Source organism: Ilyonectria robusta, assembly GCF_021365365.1.
Source record: "Ilyonectria robusta strain PMI_751 chromosome Unknown BGZ61scaffold_12, whole genome shotgun sequence".
Taxonomy (NCBI): domain Eukaryota; kingdom Fungi; phylum Ascomycota; class Sordariomycetes; order Hypocreales; family Nectriaceae; genus Ilyonectria; species Ilyonectria robusta.
Window position 1 is genome coordinate 1,114,262 of NW_025764446.1, and position 16,112 is coordinate 1,130,373.

At 49.7% G+C, this 16,112-nt stretch overlaps 6 protein-coding genes across 6 annotated transcripts; 3 read left to right on the plus strand and 3 right to left on the minus strand.

Moving 5' to 3' along the window:
* Positions 1-122: 122 nt before the first annotated feature.
* BGZ61DRAFT_494886 (uncharacterized protein) lies at positions 123-511 on the minus strand (the record flags this gene model as incomplete). The annotated part of the gene is made up of 2 exons (XM_046250809.1): positions 123-278; positions 326-511. The coding sequence occupies 2 exons, from the start codon at positions 509-511 to the stop codon at positions 123-125; spliced, it is 342 nt and encodes a 113-aa protein (XP_046103397.1).
* Positions 512-1,451: 940 nt separating this feature from the next.
* BGZ61DRAFT_533680 (NADP-dependent oxidoreductase domain-containing protein) lies at positions 1,452-2,763 on the plus strand (the record flags this gene model as incomplete). Its single annotated transcript, XM_046254041.1, has 4 exons — positions 1,452-2,025; positions 2,079-2,362; positions 2,410-2,685; positions 2,740-2,763. 4 exons carry the CDS (start codon positions 1,452-1,454, stop codon positions 2,761-2,763), a joined length of 1,158 nt encoding a protein of 385 aa, XP_046103398.1.
* Positions 2,764-2,887: 124 nt separating this feature from the next.
* Positions 2,888-3,741, minus strand: BGZ61DRAFT_454092 (ubiquitin C-terminal hydrolase L3). The gene has a single exon (XM_046246157.1). It carries the CDS (start codon positions 3,732-3,734, stop codon positions 3,048-3,050), a length of 687 nt encoding a protein of 228 aa, XP_046103399.1. The 5' UTR covers positions 3,735-3,741; the 3' UTR covers positions 2,888-3,047.
* A 1,161-nt stretch (positions 3,742-4,902) lies between these two features.
* Positions 4,903-6,229, plus strand: BGZ61DRAFT_50022 (glutathione S-transferase). The gene is made up of 5 exons (XM_046251525.1): positions 4,903-5,142; positions 5,227-5,389; positions 5,440-5,550; positions 5,605-5,796; positions 5,847-6,229. Exons 1-5 carry the CDS (start codon positions 5,069-5,071, stop codon positions 5,937-5,939), a joined length of 633 nt encoding a protein of 210 aa, XP_046103400.1. The 5' UTR covers positions 4,903-5,068; the 3' UTR covers positions 5,940-6,229.
* Positions 6,230-9,889: 3,660 nt separating this feature from the next.
* Positions 9,890-11,584, plus strand: BGZ61DRAFT_494890 (pectin lyase fold/virulence factor; the record flags this gene model as incomplete). The annotated part of the gene is made up of 7 exons (XM_046250810.1): positions 9,890-10,408; positions 10,461-10,541; positions 10,595-10,657; positions 10,704-10,800; positions 10,866-11,215; positions 11,275-11,376; positions 11,435-11,584. 7 exons carry the CDS (start codon positions 9,890-9,892, stop codon positions 11,582-11,584), a joined length of 1,362 nt encoding a protein of 453 aa, XP_046103401.1.
* A 454-nt stretch (positions 11,585-12,038) lies between these two features.
* BGZ61DRAFT_533685 (uncharacterized protein) lies at positions 12,039-15,713 on the minus strand (the record flags this gene model as incomplete). The annotated part of the gene is made up of 4 exons (XM_046254042.1): positions 12,039-14,323; positions 14,384-14,705; positions 14,761-15,325; positions 15,373-15,713. 4 exons carry the CDS (start codon positions 15,711-15,713, stop codon positions 12,039-12,041), a joined length of 3,513 nt encoding a protein of 1,170 aa, XP_046103402.1.
* Between the last annotated feature and the right edge of the window lie 399 nt (positions 15,714-16,112).

The window sequence follows — 16,112 nt, forward strand, 5'->3', positions numbered from 1 at the left end:
GTCCCAAGTTGAGTCACATGATGTTTTCGCTTGCGACTATCATGGATTCCCCTCCCTTGGATAGTCAGCCCTACAACCATGTTAACCGATATTATTGGACATTTGGCCGTTTTTCCTACTTCTCAGCCCTTCTTGCCATACTCCTCGTCTGAAACCTCATCATGCCAAATTGTCTTGCCGATCCCAATCACCAAATGTGTCATGAGACATCCATCGTCCGCCCCATGCCAGTGGGTCGTTCCTGGTGCCGCCCAAACCACGTCACCAGCTTCAATCCGCTTTGGCACTCCTCCTTTGTCGCAAACCAGCCAGTGCCAGTCAACACCCTCAGCATCTGTCCTTCTTCGTGAGTGTGCCAGTATGTTCTCGCACAAGGCGTGAATGTGACATTTGCGATGGCTGCTTTTGTGTCGTGATGAATGAAGTCGAGATAAACATCGCCGGTGAAAGTCTGAGTGACTTTTGTTGTGCTCTGTGAGCTTTGCGAAGCTTTGAAGACCTGTGAAGGCATTTTGATCGAAGTCGGATGCGGGAAATGATATCCTGCCAATATCAATGCCAAGAGAGTGGCTCGTGGCGGTATAAATACTACAATTAAATGTTGCTTCTTCAATGTCGGCTTTAGGATTCCTATCTCCGGGTCAGCCACTTGCATTAGCCTGGACCCAGTGCCCCTAGTAGTATTGGCAAGTATGGCTACGTGGGATGCAAGATAAAACCAGGTCATCTAAAAGAACCGGGTGTTTAACAATGATTCGTCATGCCCGGCATCGCCTCCAATGATGGATCAGCCCTGATGCTGAAATGAATTGATTGATTAGCTTGAAGTATTCCAGCGATCAACCCACGACATAGAGGAGGATGATTCAATCCGGGCTTGCGGAGTTAACAGGCCAGGCGCATACTCTACGTAATAAACTTGTTCTTTGAAATGGTGGTACACGGGTTGCTTCTTCTGGTTGCTAAAGCCTGAAGACCTCGGATAATCGGATGTGGTGCGCTTCCCACTCGTCACAGAGCGGCCAACAAAAGAGTCGGCACTTGATTGGTGTCAGCAGGTTACATACAGTCTGGCTCAGTGTTTCTATCTAATGTACGAAGTATTGGCTGACAATCGTTGGATAACCGGATTTCCATACGCCCCGCACCAGGTCAGCAGGTTGCATAGGCGCTACCAGGCAAACTCAATCACGACAGAAGGCTCCAGGGGGTAAGAAGTGGAGATACTATTGTACGACAGGATCCTGCCGTCAGGTTTTGGCCATTTTCCCGACTATGTTGTCAGCAGGTTGCATATGCTGGTGAATGAACAGGATCGAGTTTTGGTGCGTAGAGGGCTCGGTATGACCTCATAGACTGTGGAATTACCAGTGAGTTTTTATTTAAGACCTTCTTTGGACTCCAAGGTCTTTAGCCCAATATCACAGCGCTTTACTTGACAAATCGCCAACATGTCCATGTTCCAGCCTCCCCCAAAACCCGGGTCTTTACTCGGCTATCATCGAATTTTGTCACCCAATGCGGCAGTCAAGGTATCGCCCTTGTGCCTTGGCGGTATCAGCATAGGAAGCTCGTGGAGCTCTATCTTTGGGAAGAATGACGATCCGAACGAGCTGTTGGACACATACTTCGCCCTCGGGGGAAATTTCATTGATACGTCCAATGTCTACAACTCGGAAGACTCGGAGAAGCTGATCGGGGACTGGCTCGAGTTGCGCGGCACTAGAGATCAGATGGTCATCGCTACCAAGTACACGGCTGGATTTCGCTCTTATAATCGAGCGAACGAACCTCTGCAGAGCAATTTCACAGGAAATTCAGTTAAAAGCATGCATATTTCTGTGCGCGAAAGCCTAAAGAAGCTCAAGACTGACTACATCGATATTTTGTACGTTCATTGGTGGGACTTTGGCACCTCGGTGGAGGAAGTCATGCGTGGGTTGCATGCACACGTCATGGCGAAGGAAGTTCTGTATCTCGGGATATCAGATACGCCCGCCTGGGTTGTTGTCAAGGCAAACGCATGTGAGTTATACATCCAGGGATTCAATTTAGCGTTACTAACGGCACTACTTAAGACGCTCGGGCGAACGGTCTCACTCCCTTCTCGGTGTACCAGGGCCGTTGGAATGCCGCGTACCGCGACATGGAAGCCGAGCTTATCCCGATGTGTGAAGATCAGGGCATGGCCATCATGCCTTGGGCCGCTCTTGGAGGAGGACAGCTTCTTTCAGCTAAGCAGAGAGACCAAGTGGCCCGAGATCCCGAGATCCGGAAAGGTCATGAGGCTCCTCCGGATGTCGCAGTTTGCGATGCTCTGGAGAAAATAGCAAAGGAGAAGAATACAACTCTACAGGCCATCGTAAGTGCTGAGTTTTTACATTGCGTTGCAATACTAATCAATGACAGGCACTGGCTTACCTGTTTCATCAATCGACCTATGTATTCCCAATTGTCGGTGTAAACACGGTCGAGCATATTCGAGCTATGCCCGACGCTCTGCGAGTCCAGCTTACAAAGGAAGATGTCGACGCCATCCACGAAGCATCTTCTTTCGATCCCGGGTTCCCAATGAGCTTCTTTTATAGCTATACGAGCCCGCAGAAATATGATCTCGGGTTGACTCTCTCGCACAACCAACAGTACCAAATGGCTGCTTGGGTTGATGCTCCGCCAAAACCATTGGTAAGGTCCCAATCCACGTCCCATCGTTCACGGGAATGAGCTAACTTCAAGAAGCCGTATCGACCGCATAGCGAGTGAGACATCCACTATTACAACGTACAACCTTCTTGCTACATTGGTTCAATACACTTTAGAAGATTGAAGCACTGTAAATAAATTCGTGAATCAAGCCATAACGTCATGTGGATTGTGAACCTAAGTGTCTGACGCTCGGTCTACCTTCGCATTGCTCGAGTCTCGTGAAAACCAGCCACTTTCCATCCCAGACGAGTGCGTATTTAATTCTCTAGATACCGATAACTTCAGACGAGACATGGATTTATGCGCCGGAGCTTCTGGAGAAAATGGTGACTTCTTCAACATCATTCTTGTCGAGGGGCCAGAGCGATGCATGAAAACCGGATATCGTCGCCTCCGGCTTTCTGCATCTCGATTACCCTCTTCAGTCCCAGCTGCAGAGCCTCCTCACTCAGGGCATCTTGTTCTTCAGTCAAAGCCCCCCTGCGGATCGGACCTTTCCTCGCACCCTCCAGCTCCCACAAGTGACCATCCCGGCCTTTGACAAAGGCCACGAAATGCTGGCCAAGAGCATCGTGCATATCATCGGTTAGCGGCGCTGTGTCGCCTTTGACAGCCACAGACTGGCTGGCCTCGTAGATGACATCAGACTCGTTGAGAAGATCTGCACGCTCCTTCATCTTGAGGGGGATCGCTTCCTCCAGAAACTTGGCGAGTTCACTGTCCGGGACGATCATCTTAGCCGGCACGCCGTTGTAAGCACAGTGAAGGAACGCAATGAGGCCACAACCATTGATAATGGTTTGATGAAACCACACGACGGGCTCGTCCGGGCCAGAACCTTCATACCACTCTGTCGCCGCTTTCTCAGCTTCGCGCTCGCTCTTCCAGGCATCCGTCAAGGGGATGATGACCAACAGGGCGTGAACAGGGCGCGGGACCATGGCCAAGAGGTCCGGGTCATCAAGGGAGTAGACATCGTAGAAGGCGAGGTCGTGAGAAAGTCCCAGCTTTTGGCCGAGCTCGTTCATGACTTCGGGGTTGTTTTCTGAAGCATGTCTCAGTTAGCTGTTGCCATTTGGCAAGGCGCGCTGTCTACGGGAGAGCCTACCAAGCATTGTAAACACCCGTTGCGACGTGTCAGACGATGGCTGAGTTTGGTCTGCCATGTTTTTTTTTGTCTTCTTTCCGCGTTGGTGATGAATGCTAATGGGGATGGTGTGCCTTGGACCGCCAGTTGTGCAGAGTGATGACAAGGCAGGGAATCGTCGGGCGTGAGGAACCGAGGCGAGAAATTTTAAGAGCGCGGCAATGTAGAAGTCAGATTAAATCAGTGGATGAATTGATCCCAAGATGATGCAAATAGAACGATGTCTACTGATCGTTTCGCCATGGTTATCCTGTGCTGCGAATGTGCGGACGACGTGTGACAGGTTTGCCTAAGTTTTAGAGCAGAGGCAGGCGGTACGTACCAAGCCACCATGGTCCCCCTCCACATGCCCAAGTCAAAACCGACAATGGCACAAGGAATAAGTTTGCTATTTAGCTTCCGATATAAAGCAATAAGACCTTAGGTCAGGTTAATTCTCAAGACTAATCTTATTTTTATCCTTGAGCATGCCCGTCTGCAACTTACAGAGCAGCCAAGCTGAAATCATGTCATCCATCCCCGCTTGTCCAGTATAGTTGACTGAGATGGAATCAATTTGCTTACGCCTCTAATTCTCGTTCCACTCCTGACTGTAGATTACGGTCTTTACATATCAATTCCTCCGTCCGACCGCCTTCGGGACATCGGCGTACAAATTGAGGGGTCCGTCAGCGTTACTTAACAGCGTCGCACGACACATGCAGCTTACTTTTCTCTACACTGTTGATGATTGACGTAGTATCGTGCCGACATTAGTTGAGAGCGGGGCCACCAGCGCATTCACCGCGGGATCTGTATTCGGCGTTCCAATGTCAACCTGGGGAAGGCTTCTCTTCGATGCCAGTGCTAGTGGGCAAATGGCGCACCAATGTAGCTAGCAGCCCACTCGGACACACGGAATTGAACGTACGGAATCGAATGTCGGTGTACTTGCCGCGGAGAACCCACGATCAAAGTTCGTGGCTGATTGGGCAATTGTGAGGTTGCTTTGGAATGACTCAGCAGCTATGTGGAATCATCATTACCGCACCCTGCCATGCATGTCATCATTGATCACCTAGATGCATCCCCGGCCGCGCCCTTGCGAGTCAATTCCTAAGTATACCCGCTGAGGGGAAGCGAAACTTGTGGTATAAATGAAGCATTGGCCGCCCGGTGTTCTCCAAAAGTCAACCATCTTCCATTCTCAGATCACTTCCACACCATACCGCAACAATGGCTTCCCAAGATGAGATCCCTATTCTGCACTACTTCGATCTCGGCAGACTAGGCCGCGGGGAAGTTGTACGGTACGTACTTAGCATTCTCCAACCTCTTGCCCATACGCGCAACACAAGTATGGGGGACTCTTACTGACAGCATTATCTGCAAAGCCTTTTCCTGAGAGACGCGGAGATGGAGTTCAAGGACATCCGCTACCCATACAAGGGCACCGGGGGCCCGTGGCAAGCTTCTACTGGCGATTTGGCTCGCGATGGTGCGACTCGCACCAAAAAGCTACCTGCTTTTGAATACGGCGGCCTCATTTTGACTCAGGTCGGTCATTCTCAACGTTGCGGAGGGAGTGGTGGCTAATCTATTGACAGCATATCCCCATCCTGCGCTTTCTTTCCCGGGACCTTGGCCGTTATGACGGAGAGACGAGCAAAGAGAAATATCTCGTGGATGCCATCGCTGATATGTACATTGATTGGAGAGTAAGTGAATCCATTAAAGCACAGTAGAGGAACATATTAACAATGTTGATCTAGTTCCAATGGGTGATCCAACTCGACAAGATCACGGATGCGTACAAGAACGAATATGTGCCCAAGTACTACGCCCTTCTTGAGAAGTACTATTCCGAGACCGATGGTCCTTACCTTCTCGGCGACAAGATCACCTACGCCGACTTTGCGGTTTACCAGTCCATTGACAATGACGAAAGGATCAAGACGCTTCCAGTAGGTGCAATCCGAAACTCTAATGACAAATAATCACTCATTCATTATAGGCCAAACTTCCTCCTTCTCTTCAGAAGTTCAGAGAGACATTTGAGGCGCGACCAAACATCGCTGCGTACATTCGGGAGAACGCCGCGAACTAGTACGCGTAAATGAAGTGCTTGCCAAATTGCAAGTCGTTGTCGATAGCTAGGTGGAGACATGGGAATGGACCGAATATCAAATTCATTAGTTCGGTTTAGTTGCGATGACATCTGCTGTAAAACTTTGAGTGTGTCCAAAATACCGACATTCAACCTGCCTTCAATATTAAAAGAAAAACATCTGTGGAAAGAAACGGGAGGAATCAGGTAAAAGTTTTTCGTGATTGGGAATGATTTTTGAGATCATAATATTCCTGAAAATTGTAGTTCGACAAATACATAAAATTCACAGCCAGTAGCACGTGGATTGCGCGTTGATTCAGGTCCGTTTCACCATGAGCGTCTAGGTCTAATTTGTACTGTCAAGCATAGTTTTGTAAAAGTCTCACCCTAGGGTACTAGGGGGCCGCTTTTAAGTCCTCCCTAGTATGAGAGGTGGGAGCTGAGCCAGAGACATTAAGAACGCGATAGCATCCAAGCAAAATAATTGGAATTGAGCAGTCAGTAGCCCTTCTCGTAGTTGAGCTTTGATGTATTGAGATCACCACAGGTAGAAAATTGCTATGTTAATTCCACTCTCTGGCAAGAATTAGAGACACTCTATGAAGTCCCAAGACCGAAAATCAAGGTGTCGAATTGCCGAGACCTCCACCGCTTTCTTGATCCCTGGACAGACTTTGAACAAGATCAGGAGAATTAGAAACATTACAAGGCGGCGTGACAACGCCGAAGGGCAGTCAATTCCGCTGTCGTCCCATTTTTTTGCGGTTTGTAGGGGGAGGCTTGGCACTAAGAGTTCAGCTGCTGACGGTCCCTGGTAGGGCTTGTTTGAAAAGTAATTATTCCCGTCCTAAATTTGCAAAGTGGCTGATTTTGAAACGGGTCGCAATCAATTGATCAAGGGGCGACCGTACGGATTTTCACTCTTCCGTTACCGACGTTGCTTTGTGTATGTGTGCCTTCATCTCCATCAGCCACACCGCGTCGCGAACCTCACCAACGCTCCCATCCTGCGACCAGTTGGCAAAATCGACAGCATATCAGAATAAGCAGTACGCCAGTGAATTTCTGCCTTCATTATGGTGACAATCGAGCACCTCCCAGCAGAGGTCATCTGTCTGATAGCAGACATGTGCACTTTTGGCGTCCACCCGGCACGAGGCCAATACCCAACTTCATATGCCAAGTACCACGCCCGCTTTGCGCGAACAAGTCGCCATTTCTACGGCATTCTCAATCCAGCGCTCTACAAGCGCAACATCAATTATGACCCGCCTCTCGACTGGTGCGTCTTGTGGGCAGCGCAGCAGGGTCGCGTCCAGACGATGAAGATCGCCCATGCACTTGGCGCCAGCTTGGACATTAATGGCGCCAGGTCCGCGGCTGACTTGGAAGGGTCTATGGATGGGATTCCTGGTCGTCTGAGGTTTATGGCGACGCCCCTCCATCTTGCGATTCAGAACGGCCATCGCCAAGTGTTCGAGTACTTGCTCGAAAGAGGAGTCAATCTCGACGTGCCTTCACGACTGTTCTGTGCTGGAGGCAAGGCTTTGGAGCACTCTAACGAATGTCCCCTTCTCCCATACCCTCTGCACACTGCTCTAATTCATACACACGACCTCGAGGATGCGGCAGAGGTGCTCATCAAGCGTGGGGCATATCTCGTAGCCGAAGGGATGCTTGCACTCCCCATTGTCGCTGAGAATGGCCGCGAAGATCTGGTCGAGCTTCTCCTCGCCATGAACGAGCCGGCCACAACGGCGGCAGCGCTTCGTCACGCAGCCAAGACACAGAATCTCGACCTCTTTCAGCGTATGCTTGAACGACCTGAGTTGAACCCTGCACTCCCAGACTCCCTGGGTCGCACGGCGCTGCACTTTGCTGCCTCAGAAGGCGGTGTGGTCTTCGCCGAGCCGCTTCTTAAGCGGCTTGAAACGGTGGAAGTTCTCGACTCATCTGGAACTACACCATTGCACCACGCAGCTAGGCGCAGCGACGCCAAATTGGTTGAACTTTTACTCCAGCGCCCTGAAGTCAACGCAGAAGCTGAGGACGACAACGGAATGACGGCGCTGCGTTACGCTGCCGAAAAGGCAAGTATGGCCGTTATTCAGCATCTACTTAAGCGCCCCGAAGTGAACGCAGGGGCTTGGGATGTGGCAGGTCTAACACCTTTGCACCTAGCTGCCCGGAGTGGTGTGCCAGAAGTCGTTGACCTGCTCCTTCAACGCGCCGATGTTGAAATCGCCACCCTGGATGCTTTCGGCCACACTGTCTTGCACTTCGTCAGCCAAGCTGCTGGAGACACGGATGCCATGATCTATCTCATCGAGAAGTTCATTGAAATGGGAGTACCGATAAACGAACAGGCAGAAGACGATGAAACGGCCTTCTTCCAGGCTGTGAAGCATCACAACTTCAACGCGGCCCTGGTATTGCTTGCGCACGATGCGAACCCAATGCTAGTGCCGTCTGGTGATGGTTCTGGATGGTCCATTCTTCACCACTGCCTTTACGGCTCTGGGCCGAAGCAGACGGAGTTGGTCACAAAGCTACTGTCTCGTGGTGTTGAAATGGACACGATGACCGGGCAAGATGATTATGGAGATACTCCTTATAGTTCTGCGAGTTGTGGCTCTCAATTGTTCTTTGCAGCAGTATATGCAGAGAATATCGAGTGCATGAAACTCTTGCTCGAGGCGGGCGCCGAAGCGGACACCGCCGTGATTTACACTGGGTGGGATTTGGTAGAGGGCGAGCTTGAACGTGGCGACGAGGAATGTTTCCTCTCTGCTTTTTTTCGGCATGTCCTAAAGACCACTTTTATCAAGGATGAAGATGTTGAAAAGATCAATGAGCGGCTCTGCTTACTCCTACAGAATGACTCACGTCTGGAGGCCTACGGGCATGGGTTATCTCCCCTCGAATGGGGGTGCGACGCTGCTATTAACAACGGGTCATTTGGGCTGCTGAAGTCGCTTCTCAACAACGCCTCTAGAAGAAACATTTCTTTTCAATATCTAAGGAAAAAGATTGCCGAGTATGAGGAGGATTGCGAGGAACAGGAGCGGGTGAAGGAAGTCATCCAATTGTTGACAGTATTCAAGGAGAGGGAGTTTGCGGGGATGTATTCAAGCAATGAAGAATCCTCCACCGAAGGATCCGACAAGGAAGAAGACGAGGAAGACGATGAAGCGTCGGACGGAAACTCGGCAGATTAAGTTTAAGCTTAGCACATGAAACCGCGGCGTCCAGACGTATGCAGGCTTTAATTGAGAAAAGACAGCCCTCTAAATTACTCAATGCCAAAGAATGCTACCTTGGCCCATTATTGCAGGGTTGCCCATGTCACACCGTCACAATCATCTCATCTACTACACAGTATCCTCACCGCTGTGATTATTTCTCGGGCTTCGGGCTTTGCTCACTAATAGAAAGAACAAAAAAGACGACAGCTTGACAGACAACTCACCCAGATTCATGACCGGCAAGACTCTTATTGGTGCGGAATATATCAACACTGATGACCCTTGTTCCCATCACCACATGCAAAGTTCTAGCGGGGCGCCATCGTCTCCCCGGCTAAACAAGCACCCCCAAACTCCAACCCCCGCATATTCACTGGAACCATTGGGGGATATGCGGGGCGTGGGGTGATATAATGAGGAGAAAGATCACTTTGTGGGGTTGAACGGATCACCAATGTCCTGATTAGGTTTTACCGGCCTCTGGGGAAGAAGCCGGAAGACGGGGGATATTTTCCACGTATGAGCAGGCAATGATGGCCGGCTCTGGGGTATTTCGGGCTTCATCTCCGGCATATGCGGTGCTGGAAACTTTGGGTTTCGTCTTTATAAGAAGGGAATTCCATGTTGACTACAGCCTGTTTGTGATGTCCTGTGCAGCCAGCCCATAATTTCTCTTCCAGTTCTGGGAGATATTCCCCCATCATGCTTGGTCAATCGCTCCTCTATTTCCTTGTCGCCTGTGATCTGGTGTCGTCCGTGTTAGCAGCACGACACAGCATCCCGAAACGGCCACACCTGGTACCTTCCCCGTACAATGCCGGGAAAGCCCTGCCATATTCTCCTCCGAGACACAAGGGCCGATACTGCTATGTGAAGCCCACACGTGGGAGCAACAAGGATGATGCCGCTCCCATTCTTAAGGCGTTCAAAAAGTGCAACCACGGAGGAACAGTGGTGATGGACGATAGCTACCTTATTGCCTCGCCTTTGGACCTCACCTTCCTGAAGCACATTGACGTCGTCATCACCGGAGAAATTGACTTCAAGGATGATGTGTATTACTGGGCCGACAACAGCTTCAAGTTCCCGTTTCAGAACCAGTCCGTCTTCTGGAAATTTGGCGGGAAGGATATCAACATCTATGGCGACCTGAGCAACGACAAGTCTGTCATTGATGGTCGGGGTGAAGTTTACTGGAAGGAGCTGTTGACCAACAAGACTGTATGACCAATTGGTATCCCGTGTTGATGAATCCACTGACTCAAGTTTACAGCTACTTCGGCCCATGCTCTTCGCCTTCGACGGAGTGGAGGGAGCCACCATGTCAAATCTGCGAATGCGAAATCCTCCAAACGTATGGATCCCCGCCGAGGCACTGACTATGACAATTGATTCTAACTTGGGTAGTGGTTCAACCTCATCGCCAACAGCACCGATGTCCTGGTTACTGACATGCACCTAAAAGCCTCCGTAAGTTTGCTATTACTCTCTTCAAATATTTTCTAACCAGATGCAGAGTGCGAATGGAACCAAGGTAGCAAACTCGGATGGCTGGGACACCTACCGTGCCGACCGAGTTGTTATTCAGAACTCGAGGATTGACAACACAGACGGTAAGCGAGTCGACGCAAGTTGGGCCACGCTCGCGAATATTAATTACTAACACCTCGAACTTCAGACTGTGTTTCATTCAAGCCCAACAGCACCAACGTTGTCATCCAGAACCTGGTCTGCAATGGATCTCATGGAATCAGTGTCGGGTCCCTAGGCCAATACAAGGGCGTCACCGATATCGTGGAAAACCTCTACGTCTACAACATTTCCATGTCCAACGCCAGCGATGGTACCAGAATCAAGGTCTGGCCTGGAATTGAGACCGATTTCCAAGCTACACTCAACGGTGGCGGTGGACTCGGGTGGGTGCGAAACGTCACGTACGATATGTTCTATCACGAGAACAACGACAATGCGATCACAATCACGCAATGCTATGGACAGAAGAATCAGACTCTCTGCAACGAATTCCCAGTGAGCAAATTTCCAAATCACCGTCTTACAAGGCGAGGTCCGCTAACCAGGTGGTTCAGGCAAACTTGACAATCGAGGATGTGGTGATGAAGAACATGTGGGGAACTACGTCTAAAAAATACGACCCCCGAGCGGGCACTCTCATTTGCAGTGCAGCAGACGTAAGCTTCTTTTTATCTTGAGGATGAGACCCATGCTAACACGGATCTCTCTGGAAAGCGATGCAGCAACATTCAGGCCGAGAACATTACCGTCACGGTTCCCAGTGGAGAGCCAGCGGAGTATGAGTGTGTTAATCTGGATAATTCGTTGCTCGACATCCCTTGCACAGATCCCGAATCAAGTGATCGAGACACATCTCAGGGCTAGGTTGGAGCGAGTGAAAGAACTTTTGCTTCTAGATATTCTAAGTAGAGGTGAATTATTAGAGGCAACCCTGCACCTGAACCGTCCTCAGTACTGGTCTTCTGGAGTGTAGAGGGTGCATCAATTTAGGCCAACAAGACTGCTGTGTATTTTGACTATATCTCGTGCTTCCCTCGATGTCCACGCTGAGCTCGTCTCTAGATGTACGGTGAATATCTGGTGTGACGAGAGTAGCCTGTTTTGTATCGCTCATTATGTATAGGCTCGGTAAATATATCGCGAGACCCAAGTGAAAAGTGCTATTAGTTCACCCTGCCATCTGACCAATGTTATCAACCTTGAGATACTTGTTTGATTTCAATAAAAAGGCCCACGGCATTATCCCTGGATAAATATAGTACAGTTGAGATCCAGTAGCTCAGTTCCATTTCTTCCCAAGCCCACGGAGCAGTCATCTCTACCTGACCGGATAGATGAATTTCGAAAGCTTTAATCTAAGCGATCGGATTCGTGACTTTGGTCCAAGCAGTCGTTCCTGCAATATATCTGTACCAAGGCCATTTCTCGCACAATCTATCAAAAACCGGTCGATGTAGCTCGCCGGCGTCTTTCTAATCTCCCCTCCTCGCTCAACTAAGAGACAGATTCGCTCATATATCCCATTGAACTCTGCAGTATTACCTTCCCACGTTTCGATCACATACTCGGCGTTAGCCAACTTCATCAATGCCCAGTCCAGTGGCGTCATTCCCCTTGAGTCTAAGCCGTTGATGAGCGCCCCTTTGTCGAGCAGCAACCTTGCCAGAGATGCTGGACTGGGATGCAAGGGCGTACACTCAACTGAACCCTTCATCCGGCGCGCTCTGTGAAAGGGCGGAGGACTTGGGGAAATTCCTCGATCGAGTTTGTTTTCCCTCGGGTCGAATTCCTTAGAGTGGATGAGAATAATAGCGCTAGGAGACGCCCCGCGATCAAGCATGACTCTGGCCAGGTCAACTCGACCAACTTCAAGGTGCAAAGAACGAGGGTTATATAACGGATGACCTAAGCGCATCTTGTATATGTCCAACAAGAGTCTTTCGAAAGCCTTTGGATCTTGGTCCAATGTGTAACCTTTGTCAAAGAGAAGCCTAGTCGTTTCAACAGGTACCTGATCTCCAACTTCGAATCCACCGCAGAGAATTGAACTCAGTAGGAGCTCCTTAGATTCTTGTAATAGATTCGGGCTAGCTACCAGTGACTCGTTGATGTACAACCGAAGCCCGGCAAAAGTTGCAAAACCAAGTGGAGTTTTGACTGGTTCACGGTCGATGGATCCAGAGTTTGCTTCGTAGACGTTGCCAGGAACGCTGTCCAGAAACATCTGCATGCTGCGACCAGTTGTCTGTTCAGAAGCGTGGGCGGGGCGTGCCAAGTCACACAGTGTTGAAAGTTCATCTAGTCTTACAGGCCGTGATAACAAATACTTAGTCAGAAAAGAAAACCCATTCTCGGCAGTGATTTTGGTACGGTCTTCAAGCACAAGTTGTTTAAACTTGAGATCAGTTACGAAGTCTTCGACGGTCTGATGGAGTACTTGGATAAACTCGTAAGGGGGTTTCCCAACGACTTCAATAAGTCCTCCGCAGTGCATCCTCGACTGGTCTCTGACAAATTCGGCAAAGTCTGTGATCTGGCTAGCCACCAACATGCGAATAGTCTCAGCTTCATCAAATGTCCTCGATTCCGAACACTTGACAGCAAAAATGAAATGTTCGGGCGTAAGCGATTGCTCGGATCTGACAGCTATTTCAAGCATAGCATATGCTTCCCATCGGTGCGCGTGTGGGATCCGTTCAATGATTTCGGCGTAGTACGAGTCCAGCTCTGTGGGCAAAGATTTCAAAAGATTCTCCAAGTCTGATTTGGTGTGCTTCTTTCGAGCCGACGTGGCAAGTTGCTTGACCACGAGTTTCACCCACAGGAAAACGCCCCGAGAACGCATCACCAGATCAGGGATCAAATCTTCGAGCGTCATTGGTGGAAGTCTTTCTTCCAAGATGGAGCCGAGGCAGTAGTCCCTGATGTCATTCTCGGTAAAGTCTTGGATGCTAAATCCGGGGCACTCGCGGAAATGCTCATAGAATATGGGCCAAGGGCGACTGGAAAAGCAGATCTTGATGCTTTTGGTAGAAGTCAAAGGAACCTGGGCGATATCTTGGAGAAACTTGGAAATGAACTCCAATCGCCCATCATACTCATCTAGAGCATCTAAGAACAGAGTAAGATAGAGGGGTATTTCCGTTTGTTTCAATATAGCATGAAAACCAGCCTGGAGCATTCGCAAGGTCCAATCTTCGAAAGTGAGGTCGTCTTCCATGAACAATCTAGCGAGAAAGACATGGAGTTTCGGCTCGATTGATATGATTTGGGACAGAATACTTCTCAAGAGGCCTTCGAAAGATTTCTGTAATCTGGTTCCCCGGTAATGGAAGAAGAATGCTACCCAGATATGGGAGGTGTCAGCTCTCCAATCCGAGAGTAGACTCGATGTGCGAGGATCTTTGAAAATGAATTTCATCAATGTTGATTTCCCAGAACCAGGTTTTCCGTTGATCCAAAAAAGACCCGAGCCATGTTGGAGCCAGTGACTGAATCTTGACTGCGGGCGGTCATAAACCCAGTCAAAGGTATTGCGGAACTTGTCTTCAATCTGTTCCAACCGGCGGTCCAGTTCTGGGGTCCGGAGAGATTTCAAGACGCCTAGGTTTTGATGTTAGTACGAGCTCTCTCAAAACTTATGCTTAAGGGAGGGCTCCTTACGAGTGAAAGCGGTGCTTTTTCCTGGAGCACGATGGATTCCGTTTGTCGGTACGCCGGTCTCCCATCCTGATGTGAAGGTCCTTGCCAAACCTGCTCCTGAGACCCTTGACCTGGATTGTTCCAATATACAATCCAACTTCTTAACCACCACGGAGTAGTTAGGATCGTTCTCAGAAAATTTGACCATGTTGGAGTGATCCTCGTTGATAGGAAATATCGAATCCTGCTCCTCGGTAGATTTGTCGCGGCCAGGAGCTGCCGACTCTGGATCGACTAATACCTCAACAGGGCCCGTTCTCAGCCATTTTCCCTGTGAATCTTGCTGCTAAGTGTCAGCACATACAGTGGCCTTATCAACAGCACAAAAGAGTTCTTACCATTACAGTTGGAGACTTGCAGGTTTCGTATGCCCAATAGAGCAAGCAGTCCTGAAGGTACGATATCCCAGTGAACTGTTTGTGAAGTTGTTCAAGGTACTTGGAGCCAGGTGCCAGCTCAGCAACAAGGCTTTCATTGGTCTTTCCCTCAACCATGGCGAACAGTCTCGATTGTTCCATGCCAAGATTCGGTACACCAAAAAGGACAGCCCCGATTATAGCGCGTCGCATTGGATCATCTCGCTCGATGTGATTGGCGAGGAATACAAGCGCTTGCTTCAAAACAAGACCTCCCAAACTGTGTGCGAGAAATATGAGCGGCTTGGGAGCAGGAGATGCCCACCCGTTCGCTTTGAGTTGGTCGAGAAGTCCGCGGGCCAGGTCAAAGATGGACTGAAAAGAGTTGCTGTTGACTAGCGTTGTGTCGTAGCCGTACAAGATCGGTCTGATATTAGGCATAGATTTGGGTAGAGCATCTCGAATCCACATGAATGTTTTTGAGGACCCTTTTGGCTGCCATGACCCAAATGGATGGCTTGACAGACCCGATATTGCAATGCAACTCCTACTGTTAGCAGACGTCGCTAGATTATGTCCAGGGGGGGTTCTTACTCTGCTGAATGGGGGGTAGGGTCATGCAAGGGCGTCAAGCCCCGAAAATGCGTGTCGAGAATGAGGCTGTTGGGAGCATTCTGGACCTGGATCCTCCACTCATCACCAGACTTGACGACGTTTTGTGCCTTGCCATCGTAGAGAATGTCTCGAAGTTCGGGAGTTTCATTAAACATCAGAGTAGCTGTCTTGCTCTCAAACCAAGGGTCAAGGCTTCGCGCCAAGGAGCACAGCTTGATGGCGGAATGGTCGATGCAGAGGGCACCGCGGAGTAACTCGGCGGCATCATACCTGTCGACATGGTGTGGTAACTGCCGCAGCCTGAACACGATTCTCTCCATACTCACGCCACGGTAGATTAGGTATCAGAATGCCGTCTAGGGGATAGAGTGTCTCAGATGAAGAAAGATTGATGGTAAGCAGGAATGATCCGGGTTTGATTCAGCTCAGCCGCGAGATTATTTCCTACGCCTCAGGCAAACGCAATGACTCAGCAACAAGGTGCGGCTGAGTGATTTTCAGCTCGGGAGATGACCAGGTGACCGCCACCGGAAATCCTGCGAATGATAGTTGAGAAAATATGTGTGGCGGTTGGGTTGGCAGAGTGCAGGAAATAACCCAAGAGATGTGATTGGTGTGTATGTCTGACAAGCCAGGGGGGCAATTAGCTACCTCTACCGCCAAGATATTCTCCCAATCGAATCCTTGTCAGATGAAAACAAAAGGAGAGCGCGCTCAGA